Source organism: Dermacentor albipictus, unplaced genomic scaffold (genome assembly GCF_038994185.2).
Source record: "Dermacentor albipictus isolate Rhodes 1998 colony unplaced genomic scaffold, USDA_Dalb.pri_finalv2 scaffold_18, whole genome shotgun sequence".
Lineage (NCBI taxonomy): Eukaryota > Metazoa > Arthropoda > Arachnida > Ixodida > Ixodidae > Dermacentor > Dermacentor albipictus.
In genome coordinates this window covers 7,081,457-7,107,701 of record NW_027225572.1, presented here as the reverse complement: position 1 = coordinate 7,107,701, position 26,245 = coordinate 7,081,457, and the positions used below count along the sequence as shown (strand labels likewise).

At 46.4% G+C, this 26,245-nt stretch overlaps 1 protein-coding gene across 16 annotated transcripts in view; it reads right to left on the bottom strand.

The window, feature by feature from the left end:
- LOC135908735 (uncharacterized) overlaps positions 1-26,245 on the bottom strand; it is a 1,076,237-nt gene that overhangs the window by 203,446 nt on the left and 846,546 nt on the right. For 14 of the 16 annotated variants that reach the window (XM_070529150.1, XM_070529146.1, XM_070529149.1 and 11 more), the window contains one exon: positions 3,456-3,557. The exons of the other annotated variants lie outside the window; for them this stretch is intronic. In XM_070529150.1, the coding sequence (XP_070385251.1) occupies positions 3,456-3,557 (102 nt within the window). The remainder of the gene's footprint in view (positions 1-3,455; positions 3,558-26,245) is intronic. 16 annotated transcript variants of the gene reach the window in all.

Here is a 26,245-nt window from a genome sequence, read left to right as displayed (position 1 = left end):
GCTAGCGTTCGGCTGCGGAGTTCCAGGATGTCGAAGAGAAACCCAGCACCTCCACCAAATGCAACGGGGGTTTTCTCCTAGCCGAAGGGTCACTAGTTATAAGTTGTAGCGCTAGGCTTAAACAGGTCGGCGCTATATCACAACGGGGAAGCAAGCACTTCTCGTCGTCTTCTTCTTTTGCACCAGCACACCAGCACCATGCCCACTGCCCAGTGCCTTCAGTACCTATCTATCATCTCAGCACGCTTCATCTTTTAGACGCTTGTAATGAACTTGTGAACTTTGATGAACCAATAATTATTTCTTCCACTAATATTATTCATTCATTATTTAACCTTTTATTGTTTATAGCGTTCGATGCAATATTTTTTATCGATTAATTAAATAATTGCAATTGTTACCTATTTAGAAGAGAAAACAGCGCCTAAGACGAGGAGTAACAAAGTCATACAAGACATGCCGTGACTAACCTTGCAAAATACTATAGAAGGTGGTAAAATAGGGCGCACGAGCGAGAAAGAGAGGGGACGGCCGGGCCACCCTGCCAGCTACACCCTTTTCCCCGCCACTCCGAGGTTAGTCAGCGCATTTGTTGTAGATCTTTCTTAACCGTGATCTTACACGCTGCTTCCCCTTCCGAATGGAACACCAACTAGCCCAACGCCAAACCCTTATGCAGTAATCTGCTTTTGTAGGGCCTTATTTTAATGTTTGAGACGTGGAAGCAAGTTTGAAGCACAAGTGTATAAACTTTTGATAAAGTGTAATCGCTGACTTGTTAAGGACCAAGTAGAATTTGCACTAATAGCTTTTCAAAAGACAAATAATATATGTTATAAAATGGGACTTACTGCAGAATTAAATGAGATACATGTTATTAGTGAAACCTTGTACGCTACAGATAAAGAAGAAATAAGAATAATGTCAAAAGTGAAACGTGAAGTTCAACTGAAATATGCATGAAATTGTATATATGGACAGGGGAAAAAGAAAATTACTGGGGCCCTGTAACATAAAACTATTGCAATCTGTTATTATTCCAGTCTCCTGACGGGAAATTTACGTAACCGCCGAAGCAAGCATCGGGCAGTAACCCACCGCATTGTTTGAAAAGACCAATGAAACGCGGTCCTCGTTTATAGGAGGACACTTATCTTGATTTCTAAGCGAATAGCACTGTCTACGTCGAGCATTTTTTCTTATCTAACTGGCTGACTCTAAGCGAGGAGCACGCTCAAGTGCAGAGGGTTTCGATGGGGCCGAGCCAGTACAGCGAAAGGAGATAAGCGGATGAAAAGGGTGGTGCTGGCGCCTGCGATTGGCCCGTTCTCTCTTGCCCAGCTTGAGGTGGCTGGTCAAAAATCGTGCAACGTGCAATGGAAGGGTGAAAATTCCGCTAACACAGATCCTCTGCAAAGAAGGCCTAGCAGAACGATGTCGTAAACGTGACGAAAGGGATCGATAACATTACAAGGCCACGCTAAAGGTTTAATAAAACGCAAATAAACCGATGTTCTCAGGCAGGTTCCAGTAACCAGTGCCTCAGCGATCGGCGGGCAGCAATATTCCATTCCTTTCGGTACGGGGCAGTCCCCGGATAAAATCAAAGGATAACATCTGGTCAACGCTGTCTAAAAAAAAAATCACTTAATATGAGTGCAATGCAGGCTCCGCTGGACATGCCTTTGGCCGGCAAATAGCACTTTTTATTAAAAGCGATAAAAGTATTTTGGAGATAAAAATCTAAAGGGGTCAAAAAATTGCCAACCGACATGCCAGCCGAATTCTTGAAAGGAACGGCGCCAGCATTGACCAGATTTTATCCTCTGTTTTTAATCAGAACGAAGTCGCGAAAGTTCACCGATATGTAGACAATTTTCTGGTCAAACTGGACAAGCAGAGCCCTTTTACACTACTGTGTAACTGTTAATAAAATTTCAGATACTCTTAAAGAGCATGGAAAGTGACTGACGTTTACTTGCGAGTAACCGAAGCAGAATGCCCTTCAATTTCTAGACCTACGCGTCAAGATTGGCGAGGGACGTTCCTGTTTGGCCGATGCTCCGCGTGTAGAAACGCAGCCCTTGCCTTATTATTCCGCCCATTCAAAGGTCATAAAGCGAAGTATTGTGAACCTATGCTTGGTATCAGCAGTGAAAAAATTGTGCGAACATGAAATGCAAGCCAGGTTTAATGGTCAATTGGAGAGATTTTTAGCTTCTGGTCACCATCAGTTGGTCATGCCGGCTGTTGCCGAGACCCTCCTGAAAACGGTGAAGAAGCGCAAGACAAGCCTGAAGACGACTGAAGAGGAAGGAAGCATGCAACTGGAAGTGGTACTCTACCCACACAAAATTTTGCACAAGCCGAAAAAGGTTGCTGGCAGGTTTGGCGTACCGCTTGTTCTTTCCGCTCCGGAAAAGCTTTCCAAACTATGCCCTCGTACCTCCGGCAAGGAATCCGCAAAAGGTGGATGTTGACAAAAGCATGCTAGGCCGTATATGTGCGGTACCAATCAGGAGTGGTATATGAGATACCCTTGTCCGGCGGAAAAGCCTATGTAGGCCAAATTGGCAGATGTCTGAACGAGTGGTTGAGGGAGGAGTAACGAAAATGAGAGAACAGCGAAGACGTGTGCTTAGTACAAAACGGCAGTTCCTGCAACAACTGTTCGCCGCTCTTTGAGAGTGCACAGATATTAGGCAGGGGCAAAGACCAGACCGCACAATATTTACTGGAAGCCTTCCATATAAAGAGAAAGGGCTGTTATTACAATATTTATATGCCTGTTGTGTTGTATAGTTCCAAATGTCACCTTTTCTCCGCAAAAAGATGTACTTTGTGGGGTGTTGTAGGGGCACGCGTTCTTTGTCTCCGAACGCGCATGCGCGGCGCAACCTTTATATACAATTTGTTTCCATAGAATAAAATCAGTTGTGTGTACAGCGATTGTCCGTTTCTGTGAGTATTCCTTTTTTTTGTGAGTACCCGCCGTGGTTGCTTAGTGGCTGGGGTGTTCGGCTGCTGAGCACGAGGTCGCGGGATTGAATCCCGGCCACAGCGGCCGCATTTCGATGGGAGCGAGAACACCCGTGTACTTAGATTTAGGTGCACGTTAAAGAACCCCAGGTGTTCAAAATTTCCGGAGTCCTCCACTACGGTGTGCCTCATAATTAGGAAGTGGTTTTGGCATCTAAAACCCCATACTTTATTTCAATTTTTCTTTTGCGAGTGTTTTTTGGCGCTGCTATTATGCCTGAAATTTGATGTTTACTCTCTATTCTGTGAAACTATTCTCGATAATAAGTGCGATGCGTTCATCCAAGTGCGCCATCAGCCTTTCTTTTCGACTTGACTGCGCTCTATATAATTTATCATAAACAAATAGCAACTTTCCTAATTTTCTATCCTCTTCAGCTGCAATAACTTATTAGGGCGGAATAAAATTTACTCACATGATGCTGAATTTTCCGTATGTAGGCAGGTGTTGATCCCCAAGGCGAATATCTTGCTACATTCGGGAGATTTTTTACAAACCATTCGACTAACGCATCTTTCTGGAAAAGAAATGCAGGGAAACAAATTCACTGTAAAGAATATTTTGAGATTTCAGCATGATATTTTGCAGCTCGTTTTTAAAATAAGACTATGGAGATTTCATGTAAAACGGGTACGAGGGTAGCCAACGCGGCGCTCTTGCAATGGAATCGTAAGGTGAGGCGGATATATTTTGCTGCAAATACCGTAAGCTTCACAAGAAGAAACTACATTTTTTTTATTAGCATCGGTATTAAATTCTAGTAACACTTACACGGCTAATTTGGTGGCAGTCACAATTATAGTGCGCTGCAATAATTACCAAAATCCCTTTTAATTTTCGATATTCATCGCCAAATTTAAACGTATCGCGACCGAGTGCAGAAAACGCCGGCCCGCTCATACGACCGACGGAAAAGTGCCAAGCGCATGACTTTGAATGTTGTGCGGCTAACACGGCCTGCCAAGGTAGATAGATACTTGCCAACCGTAACGTGCTGCATTTGCCGCAACTCCAAGTTTCAAATTTTGTGGTTCTTTCTTTGACAGGGCGGTTGCGCCTGGTGCGATACTCCTCTTCTGATTTAGCTGTGTGCAGTAAATAACAACATTCTTTATGAAATGTGGTTGGCGGTTACTGTACAGCACATTTCTTATTGCTTTTCTTTTACCTTTGCTACATTAGCTCCCATTGCCTACACCTGCGAGGAGTGAAAATATGCATTGCGATTAAGACTAAATTGTAAATATAAACATTTTCCGAGTGCGTCAACTGTGGCATGAAAGCACTTCTGCAATATGACGGAAATTACCTTTTTCTGCCCTCCCTGCATGGTGCGGGAGGTCAAGCTGAACGTAGCATTGAGCTAGACAACCACCCTTTTTTATCCGCGAAAATTAGGCACATATTTTTACCCCAGTCTGCAATTCTGCACTTTTTGCGGGAGTTTTAAACCTGAATTACATTTACATTACCTAACCTACCATTTTAACGCATATATAGCAATCAAATGAAACGAAGCCGGAGATAGAATCAATGCTGACTATGCTTTAATGAGAAAGCAACCGACTCCTACTGCTACTGCAACTAAAAGTAGCACTTTTTTATATAACCAAATTGATCAAGTTTTCCACCGTTCGCCATTATGCACGGTGCATCAGTGAAATTTTGAATACGCGCTAGATTTGTTGCTACATTTGGTCAAGCTAGCGCGGCATTCCATTTATCTGTGCTTTATCGATTCACTTCGGTGAAATACTTCTACTATATTCCAGCAATTCAACGTGTGGTTATTCGATAGAAACGGCATAACAAAGATCTCCAAAAGGTTTTTAAGGGAACAGGGTAGGCAAATTTTCCGAAAAAAATCGACTTTTTGTTTTTGCGTAATTTAAAATCTCTATTCTTTCCTTAACATGGCCCAGTGTTTCATTTGCGCCTACGCGAAATATTTACCTCAAAATCAACATTTTTCGAAACCTAGGCAGCATCCAGCCACGCCCCCTTTCCCACATGCTCGGGAACTTTGCCTCTCCTAAACTGAAAAAATTTTTTTTTCACCGCCTATTTTTTTTTCACGTTTAGCGGAATGGCTGTCACTCATTTGGCAACAGTGAAAACATAGCTAGCATATTTCGCTTAGTCAAACGAATCCTAAGACGCAGCTGGATTACTCGCAACGCGGGGCGTTTTGCGCGTGCTTTGGCGTGTTTTCGCGGACAATCGAATTTATTTATACTTTGTTGCTGGTTATTTAGCGGTAATGCAATGACGAAGCCAAAGAAGTGCTTTAAAAAACGTCTCTTCCACGGAAACCGGCATTAGTCGATCTCCAATGACCCCAATTGTCTGCAACACAATCCAGGAGTGGGCACCACGGCCACCACGTGCGCGTCTGCATCGAAGCTTTCGCGCTCGGCGGAACGCTGGAAACGGAACGCCGGTGTTTCAGCAGCTCTCAAAGCCTGAGCTTCTCCAGAAATGTTTCCATGGAAAAACTCAGAACGCGAATGAGGCGTTCAACAAGGTTGTATGGGAGCGCGCTCCGAACAATGTCTTTCTTGGCCTCAAGGCGCCGAAAATAGTGACCATGGATGCTGTGCTAACTTTTAATGACCGCAGCAATGCTCGAGCCGACATTTTGAGGTCATTTGGAGTTTCTCCAGGACGGTTCACAGTCCAGTGGTTGCGCGAAGTTGACCGGCGGCGAGTGTACTTTGCAGAGAGGTCTGCACGACTGGTAACTAAGCAGGCCGGGAAAACTAGGCAGCTAGCTCAGAAAAGAAGTGTTGATGATGGAGGGGACTACCAGGCTGGTGGCTATTGAAAAAATGCGCCAGAATTTGTTTCTATAGTCCTATATTGCAATAAAGCTCTTTCTTCCACTTCAAAGCCAATTATCTCAAAACACCAAATTTTGCTGCATTTGACCCTTTTTTTCAGAAACTACAAGCGCTAGGGCGACAAAATTTTCCAGATATTCAGCAAACATTACAGAAAGTCTACTGAACCAGGATTTTAAATATTCTTGTAGGGGATTTTTGTTTACAGGCTATTTACTGCAGATTTTGGCTCTAAAATTTGGTGGGTCCAGTAAAAAAATGAAAACAAAAAATCTAATCTCTAAAAACAAATAATCCTGGTTCAGTAAAACTACCTAACATTGCTGATTACAATGCCACCAAGATTATTGTTCTAACCCCAGCAGATCATGAGAAAAAGGGTCACAAACATAGCCTAAAATGCATGGCTAGAATAGGACCTACCCTGTCTTAATTGAGCTAGTTGGTTTATTCTTCGAGGAATGTAGCAGCAGAACTTGTGGAACACAGCCATAGAAAGGAACAAATAGACGCAGACGCAGCTGCACTGATTTCCTTATTGAAATTCTTGCGCATTTTATTTCGTCATCACATCTCGTCCCTTTCATCTACCTAAAGGCTGCTCTGAAAGAGGCGACTTCTTCTCTTGTCAAGGCCACTGACGGTGTGCTTGCACATTGCACGCCTCTCTGAGTTATCTCAAATGCCTCGAGAATTTCCCGAGTTAGTCTATCGTCATTCTTTTTCAGGACTTGCACGTCATGCAATTTTGGGGGGTGCGCGTGCGCACTTGCCTATTTTTTTTTGTTCATTTCACAACGTCTAGATTGTTGCCAGGAGTGCCTGAAAGTTATGACGTGTGCTCTTTTATCCGTTAATTTGGGCATCTTCCTCTTTGACATAAGTATTTTTTTCAACAGGAAAGGGTGATGGTGTCTACTAATCCTTTCACGCAATCGCAGTATCTGGTCTGGTGCGCGATCTCGCAACTTGGTTTCTTGTTTTCCTAGTTCACTCGTGCGCACATACATTTTCCCTGTTTGGTGCTGAGCACACTACTCCGATGCAATGAGGTTTTTTTTTTGGCAGCATGCGAGAAGAACATTCAAGGCTCCATCAAGGAAAGGTGCATCACACGGATCTATCGATACGTGGATGCCTTCTTGGTCCTATGCCAAACAGAGACTGCAACTGACTACAGTCAACTCAAGGATATTGTTCTGAAATACTTTCGATCAATTTGCCCAGAGCTGAACTTCACTTATGAGTTTGCGAAGCCAAGTTCCTTGCAGTTCCTTGACATATTCCTAGATTTAAAACCGGTACATCTACGCTAGATGTACGAGCCCAGAGCAAAGAAACAATTTCTTTCCGTCACGTACGGCCATTCCAAGACTCTAAAACTGTCAATAGCGAGTGCAGCGTTTATTTGAGCACGGAAGAAATCCTACCAGCATCAAACAGAACAAAGATTTCAGCAACCGTTACATAGGCTAAAAAATTCAGGGTAACCCGTGTCGATGCTATGCAGCATAGCCGAACGCCGCCCCGTAAGGAAGATGAAAGGAAAACAAGAAAGCAAAAGGCGGACCTGAAGTTTCGCATGCACAAAAGAAACATGCAAAAACTCCACATGTGCCTGGACTGACCCACAATCTCATCAAGATTGATGAAATACACGGCGTCCGAGTAATGTGTTCAGCACCAAACGAGGCAAAAGTATGGGCGCACGATTAAACCACGAAAAGTAGAAAACACCATGCCTGATTCCAATGTCAATCAGGAAGATGCCTAAATGATCAGATAAGAGAGCACACGTCATAACTTTCAGGCACCGCCGGCAACAATCTAGCCTTGCACTGCCAACGTTTCGAAATGAACAAGACAGGAAAGGATAGCCAAGTCTGCACGTGCACTCCCTAATTGCACGATGTGCAAGCCCTGAAAAAGAATTACGATAGGCTAACTCTAAAGATTCTTGAGGTATTTGAGATAAATCAGAGAGGAGTGCAATGTGTGAGCACACCGTCGGTGGCCTTGACAATAAAAGAAGTTGCCTTTTTGAAAGAAGCCTTTACGTAGTTGAAAGGGACGAGATGTGGCGACGAAATAAAATGCGGGGGAATTTCAACAAAGATATCGATTGGCAGTGTAGCTGGGTCTACGTCCACTCGTTTGTTTCAATTGCTGAGTTGTCGATTTATGCCGCTACAATCTTCGCACAACAGGGATGTTTATTTCAAAGAACCATAGTTCGAGTCATTGCACTGCAAAAAAAAAAGAATCTGCTATATGGATTCATCACATGTCTATTAGTTACTGAAACTATTGCATCTACAAAGACCGAAGTGCAATCCCGCACATAGAGAGAAATCCCTCGTTAATCACCGTCACGCCTCGAGGGCCAGCCGGTGACACGTCGACTGGATGACACACGGCGCTACCTCACGTTCCTCTACCGACGTTGAATAGCTCACCTCTATTTTCAATTCTACACCCTAACACACACTCTTCGTTGCCACGCCCATTCGCCTTACCTCCTCTCCCCTTGAGAAGAACGCTGCCTATATATAGCCTGCCGTGGAAAGCATACGTTGCTTTGAAGAACAGAAGTCCACTTGTCGAAACGTTCGGTCCCTCATTTACCTTGCTCTCGTTTTGCTCATCGTCTTGAATTTCCATCTCCCGCCTTCCCCTTGTTTCCCTTCCTCTATGGTGTGCGTCATTAGATAGTAGTTACATCTTTTGTAGGTATACGCTTTCCGAGGTCATGCCACAACGGTTAGCGGATGCCTGCAACAGACACTTGCTAACACAGCATCGTGGTCACTGACGGCAGACACAGGACATATGTATTCTAATAAACTGACTGAGTTGAAAAAAAAAAACATGTCTAGCTTTGAATACCATGTCTAGCTTATCGTGTGGTCTGGAAATTAACGTATTCACACAGGTCTTTAGTCGCTCCCATGTTGGTGAATGCGAGGGAAATTTTCGAGTTACATGATAAACTGGAAAGAAATCTTTCCAGGCAATTTGCAGCATATGAAAGTCGCTACAAATGAAAAAGTTTATTTTAATTTTATGTATATCTTCTGACGCGATACGGCAAATAGAATTAAATAACTATTGCGAGGGCTATGGCAGAAAGAACCAAAGGAACCTCACCATCTGAAAGAAAAACATCGCACCACACATGTTCACAAGTACTGGAATGGGCCAAAGGAGAAATAGGAAAAATTTTGTCTACCAAAGGGAAAACACCCCCATCATGCGCGTTGCGATGATGACGGTGTACATAAAATTAAGATGTTGGCCACATGGAGCACCTTCACGAGTTGAAGGACACCAGTGAGTTGCGCGTAGAACAAACATTGCCTAACGCCTGCCACAGCCCAGGGCATTACAAAAAATAATGTAGGAGCACCGTAAACATTGATGAATTATGACACTGGTACTGCTTTGTGCCACCTTGCAGAAAAGCATGGTGTTCACAAGGATGAACAATCCTGTGCGCGACTTTTGTTAACATCAACATGTAGTTTACGCTGTTCACAACAAGAGCCCGGAAGAAGACTTCGCGATGCATTGCACAGAGTGTACCGATTTATTCGCACAAACGACTCCCTTCCTCTATTTGAAGGAGATAGAGGTGTATGCGAGATAACTTTTGCACAGTAACCATCTTGACCCCGATTGCCGCCTTGGAGTTTTAAAATCAGCTTGTTGCGAATGAACGGCTCCTTGACTTTCTTTTTGCAAACTAGGGCAGTATATCATGGAAAGCTTGTCAATCACAGTAAAGAAGGCTCTTCCATTACCTCGGGAATACGAGGCACTACTCATTGCCCTATACTTGGGCAGTCCCTGCAATGGAACCTAAGAAGCAGCTAAGCATGTATTGGTCCATAGAGACCTTTTGAAATTGCTGGAACATCAGCCTTGTGCCAGTGTCGTATGCCAACCAACGGCATAAATAACTGAGTTCTTTTGATATCATGATATGGGAAGGCTGTCATTTTTCCGAACACATAAAAATAAACTGTAGCACATGTAAACTATGCACAGATTATGTATCACAGAAAATGAGTAGCGGCAACTTAAATAATATGTGCTGAAGAAATTCCACATTAATCAGCATCGGAAGCATCACACGATGCGCTTATGCCATATGACGCTTTGTTTGATGGCATGCGCTCAATTTCGTCGGTAAGACTCAGCTCAAGCTAACTAAAAAAGAACGCGTTTTAGAGTGCGATGACTGCAAGAAAAAAAAAACTTCAGTAATCTATCGCAAGAACTGCTCAAATATTTTTGAAGAGGGGAAATACCAGTGTCTTTCTCCTATGTAGATATGTGTAATGAAGTATTCTTTTTAACAAAAAGGAGCAGTCATTAGATAAACCATGGATGACCAACTTACACGAATTACCTTATTTCAGTACGGACAATATTAGTTAGCGTGCTGGCTTTCTTTAGTCGAACCTTCTTACACCAGGGGTCATTCATTCCTTAAACACCTCAAAACTGTGTTTAGCCGGGATTGTTGACGAGGTAACGTACTATTGAAAACAGCCTGATAACGACAAACACAGCCCCCGTGTCGTGTGGTCCCTATTCTTTTTCCCGTTCTCTCGTTGTTTGCAATAGCGTGAAGTCTCGATTCACACAGCGCTCAAAATAAGTTATTTACGCTATAATTTATATTGGCCAACACATTAGCCGAAACATTGCTATTGCTCAGACATGCGCTATCAGCAGGAGAGGTCAAAGCCAAGTTAAACGCATTGATTACGGCAGGCACGATTCCACTTCCGGACGCGCTAGCGAAAGGTTGTGTCACCATGAGCTCCGATGGAGCGGATACAGCGGCCCAAATGGGTCGTGGAAACAGGTTTTTTGCCGAAGAAAACCAAGGATATGAAGTCGTTCTGCCCCAGTTACATAAAGGTGCGTGTATTACAAATACTGTTTTTCTACACGGAGATATCAGGCCAAGACCTTATCGTGTGGAAGATGTCCGCGACACGATGGTTCGTCTGGGAATGCTGCCCGACGTGCTTGCTTTGGGGGCTTTCCAGATGTACCACGTATGGGCGGTCACCTTCAGTACAGCAAAAGGAATGAAGAAGATGCTCGCGGTTGGTGACGTCAAGATAAAGGAGAGGCGATGCCTCGTTATCGACCCAAATAAGCAAGACGTTCGGCTAAAGCTACATTGGCTTTTGCATTATGTACCGGATGAAGATGTACGCACCGCGTTTGCGGCCTACGGGAAGGTGACACAAGTATCGAAGGAGCGATGGCGCGTCCATGGTATCACGGACAAAGGAACTTCGACTCGTACCGTAGCACTGGAACCGAAAACCGGAGCTACTATCGAGGACCTACCACATCAGTTTCGAGTGGGTGGCATGACGACACTTCTGGTTGTGCCAGGCCGAGCGCCACTGTGCCTACGGTGTCGCCGAACGGGGCATATTAGACGTGACTGTCGAATACCACGGTGCGGTCAGTGCAGGCGCTATGGTCATGAAGACAACGAATGCACTCAGACATATGCTCAGGTGGCAGGTACTGTCACAGCCGATCGTTTCTCGGAGCACATTATGGACCAAGTTGACGCAGAGGAAGCAGCCAGCAGCAGAATGGGGGAGCCTGGGAACACGCCCCTTTCTAAATTGTCGATGGAGAAAGAAAGGAATGTGGAACGTGCGGAGGAGGTCGGGCTTTCTATCGAGCCAACCAAAGCGGTCAACGATGTTCCAGTGGACGAAAACAACAAAGACGAAGGAAAGGATACCACCGCGTCAAACAGCCAGCCAGAAGACATGGAAGTCGTGAGTGCAGGCGTAAGTGGCGCAACTCCAAAGCGACCCATTGAAGAGGTCGCTCCTGACGGCGGCCGACTAGGCAAGGGGGCAGGACATGAGCCGGCGACGAAGGTGGCCACGGGCAGGCGACCCAGCACTAAGCCCATACCTAACATCGGAGCGGGCACCCGACCGCCGCGGAAGCCACCCTCCTAGCAACGAGGGTTGTGCTTCAACCAAGGGCCTTAAGACCATAGACGGAAAAGGACATGGCTACAATGGCTTCAGCATCATGTGACGTGTGCGGCGGGTGCACGCCGTGTGTGTGTATACCCGCAAGTCCTCCAAGATTTTGCACCAGCGACGCCTGGCCTATGTGTGAGATAGGAACCATGCGATCCGTTCCTGCTGGCACGCAGACTTCGCAATCTAGAACCGCGTTACGGGTTGCCACGTTCGTGGACTACACGCCCCTTACACCTAGACCTTCACCTTCTAGACGAAGGCAATATCAGGTCAGTCGTCTCTTCCACGAGTATGACCTTGACTTGATAGCTGTTCAGGAGACCAAGGTTGAAACTCGGGAGCAAACGGATCGCATGGTCGAACCTTTTAGGTATTTGTGCAACGTTTGCGTACGTCACTCCCTTGGCACCTCTGGAGGCTGTGCCATTTTTTTGCGTAGTTCTTTAGGTCTTGTGGAAGAATATGTTTATTCTAGTGAAGATGGCCGAATTGTATTTTGTGATTTTTGTTCTTGTTTCAGAAATGGCGCGTCATTTGTGTATATGCACCAAATAGCGTTAAAGATCATCTCAGGTTTTTTGCAACTGTTGAACCATATTTAAAATGTGAAAGAAAAGTGATTCTGCTCGATGATTTTAGCTGTGTATGCCTGAAGGAAGATAGGAGCAAGGGATTGCCAGTTCGGGATCAAAGTGCTTTGTTTTTATCTACGATTATGCAGGAGTGTGGACTAGATGATGTTGGCAATGTACTGCAAAAAGGAAGTGGCACTGTCTATACACATTTCCAACGTGATTGCCACTCACGTTTAGACAGAGCGTACGTGGCAGACGTGCTTGTACCACTTTGCAACAGTTATGAGGTTAAGCCGGTAGCGTTTACTGACCACAGTGTCGTGATGTTTTCAATAGGCGTAAGAAAAAGTTGGTCAGGTTTTTCGTGGAAGTTGTGGAAACTCAATAACAAATTACTTAACGATAAAGTCTTTGTAGACAATGTGAAAGTACTTATAGAAAAATTGCACTTGTTTGAGTCGGGAAGATTTGTTGACGCATGGTAGCGGTTTAAGGAAGAAGTAAAAATTAGCGCTATCGAGAGATCTTCCCTTTTACACCAGAATGAAAAACGAAAAGAAAGGGAACTACAGTGTCAGCTGGAATTCTTGTTGGCAGTCGAGAGCGCGCAGCCAGGCACTTTCAATGAAGAAATAAGAAAAATAAAGAGTCAGCTTGAAATAATAGATATAGAAAAATACAGAGGCGCACTTATACGCGCACGCGCAGAACACCTCTGGCTCGGCGAAACACCGACGAAACGATCCTTGAGCGAGGAGAAGCGGTACGCTTCACGTAAGGAAATAACGCAGATAACGTACGGTGAAGAGAATACAAGGGACAAATTGATGATCCAACAAGCGTTTGCCGAATACTACAAAGGATTGCTGGGATGCAGCGGTAAAAGTGAGGCCTCTTTACACGGTGAAGTTTTGACACGAATGCCTACGTTAGATAACGAAACCAAAATACGCCTTGAAATGCCAATTGGCTTAACCGAAACAGAAACAGCAATAGACGATCTAAGTGAAGGAAAAACGCCGGGTCCAGAAGGACTTGGCGCTGCTTTTTATAAGGCGTTTAAGCATGACCTCTCGAAGGCTCTTTGGCGGCTCTTCGCTGAGGCGTACGAAATAAAAGATGCACCACCATCCTTTAGAAGGTCGCATATTGTACTGATACCCAAAAGTGATGATCCAGTGAAGGTTTTATCGGTGAGTGCTTATCGTCCTATAAGCCTCACCAATGTAGATTATAAGGTGTTCATGAAGGTGCTAGCCAAAAGACTGCAGACTGTAATGTTTGAGCATAATTCCCAATAACAAAGTACGTGGTTTTAAGCTTATGATGGCCGAGGTCAAATTATTGTCTTATGCTGATGACATTGCCGTTTTCTGTGAAAACAGAGAAAGTATTAGCGAAGCTGTGAGAGCAGTCGACAAGTACTGCAAGTGGTCCGGTAGTGCAATAAACTGGGATAAATGTGTAGTTCTGTGGCATGGCACCTGGGAGGCAATGCCAGATGTTATCGAAAATCTGAAATGGAGGGACGTACCCACAAAGTATCTCGGGGTGCCACTAGAGGGATATAAAGATCCAGATGAATACTGGAAGGATGAAACAAAAGTCTGCAATATCTTTTTAGGAGCGAAAGTTTGGTACGTGCTTCAGGTGCTGTGCATGAATAGGCTAAACATTCAGAAGATACACAGAATCTTTGCCACTTTTGTTTGGGGATCCCGATGGCAATGCACGAGTCGTACAAATCTTTTTCGATCAGTGAGAGATGGTGGGCTGGGATTGGTCCATTTGTTTGTAAGACAGATAGTGTCGAGGTTTCCTTTTCTACGTGATCAGAGTCATCCATTCTTGCGCACCATGTTACAAGTTAGACTATGCTGTTATTTACCCGAATTCATTGTATCGACTTCTTGTGCGGGGCGAATGGGTATACGTGGTTATCTGCGCGAAGTAGTATCGGCGTTCAGTATATTCAAGGTTCGTTTTTCTCTGTAGTACTTGTGCGAAGTTAAGAAAAAATGGTTGTATAAAGATCTTATCGACGTAATGATGTCAGAACCCTTGTATCGCACCATGTATGCAATCGGGCCCGGAAAAGATGTCTTTAAAAGCATGAAAAGAATGGTAGTACGGCCATCAGCCAAGATCTTTTTTTTCAGCTACATACTGGTATGTTGCCCGTGAAACCATGGCTAGAGGAAAAGGGCCTATTTGTTCCGTGGAGTACTAATTGCCTCTCGTGCCGTAAGTCGGAAAGTATTGATCACATCTTTTTGGACTGTTGGGATGCCGTATTTCACTGGGACATGCTTCAGCGAACATTAAAGAAAGACCTCCCTATAACACCATACGGTATTCGTTTTCTGCCGGTTCAGTGTGAAAGTGGCATACCGTATGATATGTTTATGTTGTTGAGTATGCACGCAATTTGGAAGACGCGTATGGCGGTGAGGCATGCGGATGTAAACGCACGCCCAGCCAGAGAATAATTTATAGAATGTATAGCTCACACCAGGGATGTATATTGCGCAGGCGAATAACAGCCGGAATGGCTACCCGTTCTGAATGACCTCATGTCATTATAATCATCCCCACGTCAAACAAAGCGTGTTTGACGTTTTTAAACATTTTTCAGGGTCATATTTTCTGTAAATGCGTTTTGTTCTGTTGTTCTTTAACGTGTGATGTACCAATCAGCGAATAAAAAAAATTACGCCAGGCACTACTGTGCATGGTGTATACAAGTGATTAACGCTGGGAATAAATGTGCTGAAGTTAACGAATTTGTTGTTTACGTTTTCCATCCGTCCTTGTTCGCTTTCGCTAAAGGTGTCTTGCCAGTTAAAGTACAACAAGCCAAACGGCATGCCGTGCTATATTAACCCTGTTTAAAATGCTATTTTCTAGGAGCGATCCTTTAGTTTTTTTGGGGGCGCTGGGTTACGCAGTCATCATACAGTCATCCCTGTGTTGCATTCTTTTCTATTGCAGTAAAAGCATCCCGACAAAAATATTGATGGTGAAATTCTTTGAATGTCACCTGCTTCGCTAATTATACCGAATACAAGCTAGACTCCAAACTTCTATCTTCTCAGTAAATGAGAACAGTATGAAACCTCGCAAGCTTCGCCTTCGGAGATCAATGAATGGAGGCCACTTGTGACTTGCTGGGAGCCCACTGCCTCGAACGCTCGTAAAAGAAACGGAAAAGTGTGGCACAGGCCTTCTGGGCAAGGGGTTCTGGTGCGACATACGCGTTGCACATGTGCGCCACTTAAGTAGTGGTCGTCGACGGCTCAAAGGGAGCGCGACGAAATGAGCACGAGACTGGCACTCCTAAATATACTGCAATGCTCAGGAAGTGGAGAAAACTACCTGTACCACATTAGCAATCGGACTTGAGCGTGGCGAAGGGCCTCTTTCTTAGTCCCGCCGGGGGCATCCTCCTCCCCTGCGGGATGCGGGCGGGTGCGAAAAGCTTCAGAAGGTGAGGTTGCGCCGATTAGTTAAACGGATGGTCTCCCCTAACGGGTGACGAACGATTCCATTCTATGGGCGGCTTCCATGAGGGTGTCCTGGCGTCAAGCATTGGAATGTGCATAGTTGTGGTCTTGATATGGGCAATTTGTATATCGCGATGCCGGCTGGATGCGCGACCACCATTACGATCGGCTTTGACCCGGATCCGAGGCGCCGAGGGAATCACTTAATCGTACGTTCCTGATAGGGGGGCGACATTTAGCTAGGGAACAGTCATCTCATGCACTTCTCTGACAGGTTGAATTGCAAACCTGTGTTTGCTGATGACAGGACACAGCCTTCAGCTCCTGGGAATCATGGTAGCTTCCTGTACGTACATGTTCGAGTACTGGCGCCATAATTTTGACGGGTTCCCGCGTGTACGTTCTACGCATATATTTGCCCTGTCGGCATTTTAATACAGCAAGTTCGCGATTTGCATGCTGTTTCGCCGACCTTCTGAAAAATATGGGTGGCGTTACTTTTGCCATTTTCTGTTGTATATTGTGTCTTTTGGATGACAATTCTACAGTTCTGCGCTAAAAAGTGTTCCTGCGTGTTTAGTTAGTCGACTAACCATGCATGACTAACCATGCATGGACGTTCTAACAAACTTAAGAATTGGTGAACTGTTTTTCTGGTCATAAACGAAATTAACAATGATTCGATAGTAAACATTTTGGAGGTGAGGGAGGAGCGCTGGATCTATAAAATGCGGCACGGGCGTTCCCACTGTCGTTGTGTAAGAAAGTTCAAGTGCTAAGCACCATTGGCTCTGCCGAGATAGGGTTGGCTTATGGTGTGCACACCAGCATTGTAACTGTTTGTAACCCCTGTAACGTCGGAAACATGCAACGTTTTCCAGAGCGCAGATTTTAGGTGCCCCTTCCCGCGGTAAGCGTCGGCCTCGGCGTCCTGAACAAAGCGAACGGGCCCAGCGACAGAGGAGAGCGAACGCGGAGCTCAGCCGGGAATGGAAAAAGCAGCGAGAGCGAAGAGATTGCGAGGAGCAAAGCGGAGTTATGAAGTGTGGTGAAAGTGTGAGAAGAAAAGCTTAGTGCCGTGCACGAGGGGCTGTGCGGCGACGATGGCTACGAGATGGCGCCAGAGCATCACGCATCGTCAATATGGAAACAAAGCACTGCATGAGCTTAGGTTGCCTGCGGCAGCTGCTGTGACTTCCGCCCCCGCGTCACCCACGAGCTTTCTATTGCGATCTACCGATTAGCCTACCAGTCGCGCCCCACTTCCCTCCGTTTGCAACGTGTAGCACTAGGCGGTTTGTTTGCGCCACACAGTATATCCCGAAACGAAAACCCGTATATAGCTACATTCAAATTTTGTAATAGAGAGTATCGTAATCATCGGAAAATTTCTTTCTCCTATAAATCAGTGTCTGCACCCTTCGAGCCGGAGTGACTCGTTAACCCACCTGTGCAAACCGTCTCCGATGGTGCAATCCGGACGCCGACAGTGGCTGCTGAATATTGCTTCATCATCCCATCATTCATACATGCATCTCTTGAACAGGGAGCAGATGCTGTGCTTTTTATGAACATCAAAAGTTCATAAATTTGACGCTTGTTGCTGCATATTATCCATTCTGAAAAGCGAGCGTTTCAAGCAATAAAGCTAGAAACAACGTAATGCGGCATATTGCTGTTGAGGAAGAAATAAACTGCTCGGGAGAATCGCGCAGTAAGTACAGAAGTTCATCGCACTCTAGGCCAGTTATCGAAATAATTGGAAATCTCATCTTCATCCCTCTTACCACCGCACTATTCCGAGCAGTGGCAAAGGAACGACCGTTTCAGAGCTAGCTTGCCTCCTGAAGTTGTTAGACAGCTGGCACATTGTGCAACCACACTGACGTTTTTTTTTTGTTTTTTTTTACAGAACTCGATTTGTCTAACTAAAACAACTTCTGCACTATCATGAGGAGGTTTGACCACCACTGCCGTCATCTAAGCAGATAAGTGTGGATGCGTATTTTTACAGAGAGACTTCCCATCTACGATGTGCACTATCTCACATGATATAGTGGATGCTTTCTTGATGACGAAAGGACTATCAGTTCCGGCAGATTGCATGAGAGAGAGAGAGAGGTATAACTATGATAGAAATGCTGAGAGGTCGGCCTGAATCAATGTCCTGACCTGCTACTCGGCGCTGGGGGAAGGAGAAAAAGTGTAGAAAGAAAGATTAGAAAAGACGTTGATTATGACGATGAAAATGATGGTGAAAATCTAGCACGTTCCAAGACTCTTCAAGGTCTCTCGTCCAGTCCGCGCTCATACAAAAATTTGTTGGAGCCTGGCTATGAGGGCTGATGACGATGATCGGGCGAAGGTCCCAATAGAACCTTTTCAGTTTATGGTTCAACGAAAAATTTTGACAAGATCTCGGTCAGCGATTTTCTCTTTATATCAAATCGCGTGTAGATGCACAAGAGGTATTTTGTCGTCTCAGGAATACCGTGTTACTCACAATTCAGATGTAGATAACGTCTGCTGAAGGCCACACTTAATTGTAATCATTAGAGCAAGCTTGAATTGCACATTTTCATGTTCGGTGGTATCCGTATTTTCACCTCTGGGTCGAGATCGTGGAGGCGATGATGACGACGACCACGCGAGGCCCAATATACTGCGGTATTATCGCGCAAAAACATGTAGGTTAGGAGATTAGTGTCCTAGAGACACTAATGGGATGGACACTGCTGTAAAGTTAATGTGGGCCATTTGGCCTCCGCATCGGCGAGCTCATTTCCATGTAAGCCATAGTGTACCGGAATCCATTGAAACCTTACGCAATGGCCAGTTCTTAGGGTGGCATCGTGTGATTCGAGCACCTCTTGAGCAAGGACAGGGTAAGGTCCTTGTCTAAGGGAAGAATCGATCATCTTAAGTGCCGGCTTAGAATAAAAAAATATAGCCCAAGCCTGGTGCGGCACCATCAATGTATAACGAATTGCCTCCCGAATGGCAACAATCTCTGCGGCCGTTGAGGTAGTTTGGTGGTCGGGATGGAAGCGCTTTCTGACCTTCCTATTCGGTATTACGAATGCCGCGGTGAAAGTGGCTGTTGACACCAACCTGTCAGTAAATATATGTATGGAGGTGGCATATTCTTCAGTTAAATTAAGTTCTTTAAGCCTACATGAATGTATACGTGATTTCTTCCTGTATCCGGGAATGGATAGATTCACCACAGGTCTTGACAAAGTCCACGCTGGTACGGCCGCTGCTGTTGCCGTAGTAAAGCCTGAGGGAAGGACGCTCTCATGACGCGAAAGAGATTCCGAGAAAGTGCTGTCTGGACGTAGAATGACAATGGCCGATAGAGGGTGACGTTCATGGCAGGTCAATAGTCGAAGATATACCCTAAAGGTTCGCATGAGAGATAGACGTTTATAGGAGGCACACGTGCTTCCGAAATAGCGTCCTTTGACGAAATGCAGCATGGCAGACTGTGACATGTTCTCAGTGCAAGAGCTTGTAAGCTCTCCAGTGTACGTAGGCAGGCGGGAAGTGAATATTCGTAATAATCGGTAAACTGTATCGGAGGTAGTCTACGTAAAGTTACTCATTAAGCTGGAGCAATGATCTCTCTGACGGGCCCCACTTCATGCCTAGACAGCCATATATGTAAGCGTGTATGAAACTGCTTAATTTGGACTTAAGCATCGACATTTGCTTGGACCAGGACGAGATTCTGTCAATCATCACTCCTAGGAATCTGCGGTGTGTTACGTACGGTATGTCTGCGTCGTTATACGTAATCTTGTAGCGGTGCATCACCTTTCGATGCACCGTGAGTAGATGGGCGGTACACTTCGCAGGTGCCAGTTGTAGACCTCACAGCTGCGAATACTTTGAGGTGACTGACACTGCACGTTGTAGTCTTGCACGAAGTTATGGCCGCGAAACACCAGAAACCCATATGCAGATATCGTCAGCGTATAGGCTCATGGCTATAGTCTCTGGCACTATATCCGCGAGTCCAACAAGGGTGATATTGAACAGCGTAGGGCTGAGTACGCCTCCTTGAGATATGTCACGGCTGATTTGATGGCATCTGGGCTCCCCATCTGTCGTCGTGATAAAGCCTCAAGTGCGTCTAGAATGGCATCATGCAGCACATTGTCATATGCACCTTTGACGTCCAAAATAGTGCTTCTGACGAGGTCGACGCTTCTTATCCTGTTCGACGGTCTACACCAAGTCAATCAGGTTGTCAATGGACGATCTTCCTGAAAGAGCTTAAGTGAAGGAACCATTGCAGCTGTACATATGTAGGCATGTGGTCGGTACCATGGGTGTTCAGATCTATGTAACAGGTTGTTCAGGGCAGAATGCTTCTGGACGCGAATGCAAGGTCTAAGGAGCTGCTATATATCGTGCCTCAGAGAAGGTCGGAGGGCCGTCATTAATGATTGCCAAACCTTCGTTATACATGAAGTTTGCGAATTCCTCACTTCATCTATTTATCGTAACATTGCCCATAATGAGTGGTGGGCGCTAAAGTTCTCGAGTACTATATGTCGTTTAGGGCACACAAGGACGACAGAACTCAGGTGTAGGCGATGAAATCTCACTTTCGGTAACCTGTAGCCTCCAATGATGGAAACACCTGCTGCTTATGCCGTACCGTCACACAAGTATTCATTAGAAGAATGTTCCGCTATGATACGTCGGGCGTACGCCATGTCACGACGTATGCAATACAGAAGCTTGCTTCTGCAAATGTCCTTCCGCGACCAACATTGTATATATCCTGATAGTCGGAAGGGAGATAGAATTTGGGCTCGCAGACAACCACAAAAGGGAACTGATACTTGAATTTGCGTTGTCGAAAGTCGTCTGAAAGGTGTCGACGCAAACAACAGGCGTTCCACTCCATTTCAACAGATGGAAGCATGTACTCTTCAAAAGAACAAGTTCTTGCTGATACTAAGATAATAACGTAGAACTGTGAGAAGCGGCTCTAGGGTATCCATAATTTGTTACGCAGCCAACGCTGATGGCGCGCGTAGACTTGAAAGCCCATCACGCATAGTATTCATCAGTTCTCGAAGCATGCTATGGACCTTGGCTCCATCAAGCTTGAAAGCAGAACGCATCGTAGAACATTCATCCGCGTGATCTTTGTGAGAACCTATTGATGGCAGGGAGGGCCAGCCAACCTCAGCAGCATCTTCCGCGGGGCCAGTCACTGCGGGCGTTCTGGCAAGCCTCAATATACCGGCAGCAATGGCTCGGTCTTGTCACACGATTCGCGATTCTGTTAACGCTTGTGCGGACATGATGCGGGGCACTTGTGGAGGCTCCGGTTGAAGTGGTCTCGTTGTACTGCTGACACGCTTGTGTTTCGCCGTGAGCGGCGTCACCATCGGCGCACTAATGCAGCTGCCCCTTTGTGGGAAGAATTAGCTCTCGACATCTTCCTGAGTATCCGTGTTTCATTTATGATTTTCGTACATAACTTCGAGGTTGGGCCATGTCATCCAGCACAGTTGGGACACTTTGGCCCACCCACTTGGCAGTCTCATTTGGTGAATCTCGCCACATCGTTAGCATGTAATGATGTTCTTGCAGAGTGCACTTACGTGACCTATCTGCTGGCATCTGTGACACTGTGAGCCGCCGTGGTTGCTCAGTGGCTATGGTGTTAGGCTGCTGAGCACGAGGTCATGGGATCGAATCCCGGCCACGGCTACCGTATTTTGATGGGGGCGAAATGCGAAAACACCCGTGTACTTAGATTTAGGTACACGTTAAAGAACCCCAGGTGGTCGAAATTTGCGGAGTCCTCCACTACGGCGTGCCTCATAATCAGAAAGTGCTTTTGGCGCGTAAAATCCCCTAATTTTTTGTGACACTGTAGAGGCTTTGGCATGTATGGCCGCACAGGATGCCTCACATAACCCAATTATAGAAATGCCAGTAAAGAAGCTGAGCCAACGAATATCTTAATCTAACTTGACTGTCTGAAGCGATGAACATTCAAGATCCGAACAGTTGATGTCACAAGCTTGGTGAGATTCTCATCTGCGATTTGAGAGTCCACGTCAGAGATCGCGCGAAGTGAGGTATATTTCCCATACACTTTGAAAAGACGCACCGGAATGCTGCCAAGTGTGTGAACTCCCTTCGAATTCTCTAGTATGGTTGCATTTGTCGCATCAATCGTAAATACATTCTTGCTGGCGTTGATGCTACCTTCATTTAGCTGGCCGGGTACTATGCGGTCGACGAACTCTGTTAAGAATTCTCTATGAGGATGTTCAGGTTGTCACTTGTTGATGTAGCCATGTAACCTACTGTAAGGACGGGGCGCCCTTAGTCGTCGTCAACTCAAACCGTGGTGCTGTACGGCGTAGTTTGTGTTTTCAAACGACGGCCTCTGAACGACGGTTTTCATTGCCACTTCTGTGGAGCCATCCGTAGACTTGGGGAGCCCCACTCTTCCCTTGGTGATGTCTTCCATCTAGAGCGATGTAGGGGGTGGATGGCCGACTTCAGGTAGCCTTGGGAAAAATCCTTACTTTTTTCTAATGGAAAACGCCTTCGTGAACGTGGGAGATCAGGAGAAAACACTACAAAAAACACAGTGGCACGAAGGACAAAAAGACAGTGCTGTCACTTTGTGGCGTGACTCTACTTCACTTGTGTTAGGAAGGCAGCCCTCTTCCTGGCTTCAATATTTTTCACGGCATTAAGTTATCTCTTATCCACTTATTATATCCTCAGGGCCAAGTCAAGTGGCATTACAGAAGGTAGTGGTTAAAGTTCGCGTAAAAAACAACATACAAGCAAAGAAAGGACATAAAAAAGTGATCAGTGAAACGATTTTCTTATACAATGTTAGCTGAACAATTGTTGATGTTTTCCTTTTGTGCAGAGGAAGTTGATTCCACTTTCCGAATGTTCGTGACTAAAAGAAAGGGTTAGTTTTGCATGATGGAATTCCAACCTTGTGACAATGGTGAAGCTGAGCTGCACATTATAGCGAGGCTAAATCATTGGATCGCGCAGATAATTATGATGAAACATGGGATGAAAAGGCAAAGACAGCAACCTTACAGCGGCGCGTTAATAACGGTAGGTCGAGCCTAGAATCTATGCTGATTATACTAGCAGTTCTGTTGTAAAAACTTATGTAAGGAACAAGAACGGAAGTTGAAATGTCCATTGCCATTGCGTGTCTCGGAGCCAAAGGAAGATGGGCACGCTAGAAAGCGCCGTCGCCATCGCGTGCGGCACAGCCAGTTTGCCCGTCCTGCTGAACTATCGTTGCGCGCTGCTCTTTCTGGCTATCGCTCGATGAGTGCAATAAACCGCGTCACATTTGATGGCGATGGTGGGTACGCCTGGAAAACTGGAACTTCGAAGCAAGACTCAGCCATCCATTCCCATTATGACAGAAGGCGCGTCGCCGCGTCCAATGGCCACAGTGCCAGCCGTGGCCTGCACGGGCACACTGCGTCAGCCCGTCACTGTCATTTTCAGTGGGATGGGAGACCATGACGTGGGGGACAGTCTTGACTCCTACGAAAAGGTGAGTAGCCACAACAAGTGGGACGAGGGTACAAAATTTAACAACGTCATGTTCTATCTGAGCGACGTTGCGATGTTGTGGTACCTCCACCACAGACCTGACCCACCGACTTGGGTGGCTTTCAAGACAAGATACAAGAGGTGTTTCAGTGCCCTGCAGTGTGCAAGCTTCACGCTTAGCAACATTTCCCAGAATGAGCAACAGAGTGGTGAGACATTGACAAGATATATCCAGGATGTTATGGATCTGTATAAGTGTGTCGGTGCGACAATCGCACAAAACGACAAGATCACGCATATTTTAAAAGGGGTTGACGGATATCCCTTTCTGATGCTGTTGACAAACAACTCCAGCACTTTGTCTGAAGTAGTGACCATTTACGCCAGCTATGATGAGTTGCGCAAGAAGCGCGAAATTCGGTGGTACGCTCTCTTTCGGGCTTGGCGGATGCCGCCGATGACCCTTCGCTGATGGCGTAGAATAAGCATCTTGTCTGCGAAGAGGTGGCCCGCCAACTTTCATTGCTGCCCCTTACACAAGAGACGCCCTCCTCTTCATTGGTGCCCACGCTACAGCACGTCATCCAGGATCATGACACTGAGCGCATGACCCCCAACTTTGACAAAGCTTCTGTTGCTGCGCCATTCAGCTATGCGCAGGTGGCCACGATGCCCGCACCCTGTGCCGCAATTCATGCACCCACGTGAACATAACCGTCTCCCGCCGGATTTGTGGCACAGTATCCCCGTGGGCAGAACCTGTGGCGCACGCTAGCAACGGGTAGATTTGTTACTGCTGCCGAATTGCTGGCCGCGTGGCGCATTTTTGGCGGTACAGGATGCCACCTCCTGCCCTCTTCTGGCAACCTACTTTCATCTACCTACTAATATAATTTCCACGCCGTGCTTCACCGACATCCGCTTTTCGAATATATGAGCCCATCGGACGAATGCACTTTCCCCAGTGGTTGACCAGCTTCCCCTGGCCGCTGCTCCATTTCGGCAATGAACCGTCAGCCTACCACTCGGCCCCTGGAAAACTACTCACCGCAGTTCGGGAGGCCAGAACAGCGTGTCCTGCTAAATCATCAAGGACTTCGATTTGCCCTCGTAACGTGATTGATGTAATCGTAGCAGGAGTACAGACAATAACACTTGTAGACACACGAGCCACAATTTTAGTAATTCATGCCCGCCTCTGCTACAGATTTCGGAAGGTGATGGCGCCGCTTTCAGGTATTTCGTTATACACAGCTAGCACACAACACATTGAGTCATTAGGAGTCTGCTCAGCGCGAGTCTATATTGATGAGGAGCTTTATCTCGTTGATTTTTAACAGAAATGCCGTTTAAGCTGGTGGCTAGGCAGGCGAACGCCAACATGATAATCAGCCTATTTTATGTACCCTGCAGGACAAAGGCCTCTCCCTGCGATGTCCAATTACCCCTGCTCTGCGCCAACCGATTAGGACTAGCACGCGCAAATTTTCTACTTTCGTCACATCACCTAGTCTTTTGACGTCCTCAACTGCACTTCCCTTCTCTTGGTACTCATTCTGTCACCGTAAAGCTTCAATGGTTATCTAATCTGCGCATCTAATCTCGCTAAACGATGACGACATCGCGCACGCCGACACCGCTTCACCGTAGCTTTGCCTCGGCGCGCCGTACGGAGGCGGTGCATGCGCATACGATGATATAAGCCTTGGCGTCACCAAGGAGGCATAAAAATTGGAGGACGCTTAAGCTTCGCCTTCAAGAGTGGAACGCGACAGCATTCCCGTCGACCTGCCAAGGGGTGTAAGACAATGGGCTACAGGCAGTGGCGTAGCTAGGTCGTCTGGCACCCGGGGCCCATAGGTCTTCTGTCACTCCACTCCCCTGGTGTAGCCGGCGGAAAGAGGGGTGCCTTCAGACGTATATGACACCCCCCCCCCTCACTGGCCCCTTGCATCCGGTGCCCACGGCCCCCCGCCCCCGCCCCCCCCCCCCTGTTGCTACGCCACTGGCTACAGGGCAGCCATCACTTACGAGGCGCCCCGCATCGGACGCGGTGAGCGTCGAGCCATGTGGTCGAGCAACGCAGCGTTCGGCGCAGCAACGAAACGTGCGCCTGAGCAAGCGGAACGAACCAAAGAACTCGGTAACTCGGAGGAGGAAATGATGCACGCCAGCCAAACGTCGTGATCGGCACGGGCAGAGAGAGAGACAGATAGTGATCTAAAGAAAGGCAGGACGCTTGATTCTGCAGAGGGAGCAAGGCGAAGAGTTGTCAGGGGAGAGAGAGTCCGGGCCGCACAGCTCCAATGCGCGCGTGGCGTGCCATCTGTCGGGGCAGCTCCGTACATGGAGAGGAGGGGGTCTTCCGTGTTTGCCGCCAGACGGCTCTGCGTGTGCAGAAAGCGCAGAAGAAATGCAGCGGAAACGCACTTCGCATCTCGTGTAATTGCGACTTCTGTAAGTTACATGTTCATAATTACCGATACACACCGCAGTGTAACTTGCCACGGCTCGTTTCGAAGGCAACACCGCATTCACTAGAGGCGCGTTTGTACCGCTTGGAAGCATCGAACTCGTGGCTGAGTGGTAGCGTCTCCGTCTCACACTCCGCAGACCCTGGTTCGATTCCCACCCAGCCAACCTTGGAAGTTGCTTTTTATTTATGAAGTGCCTG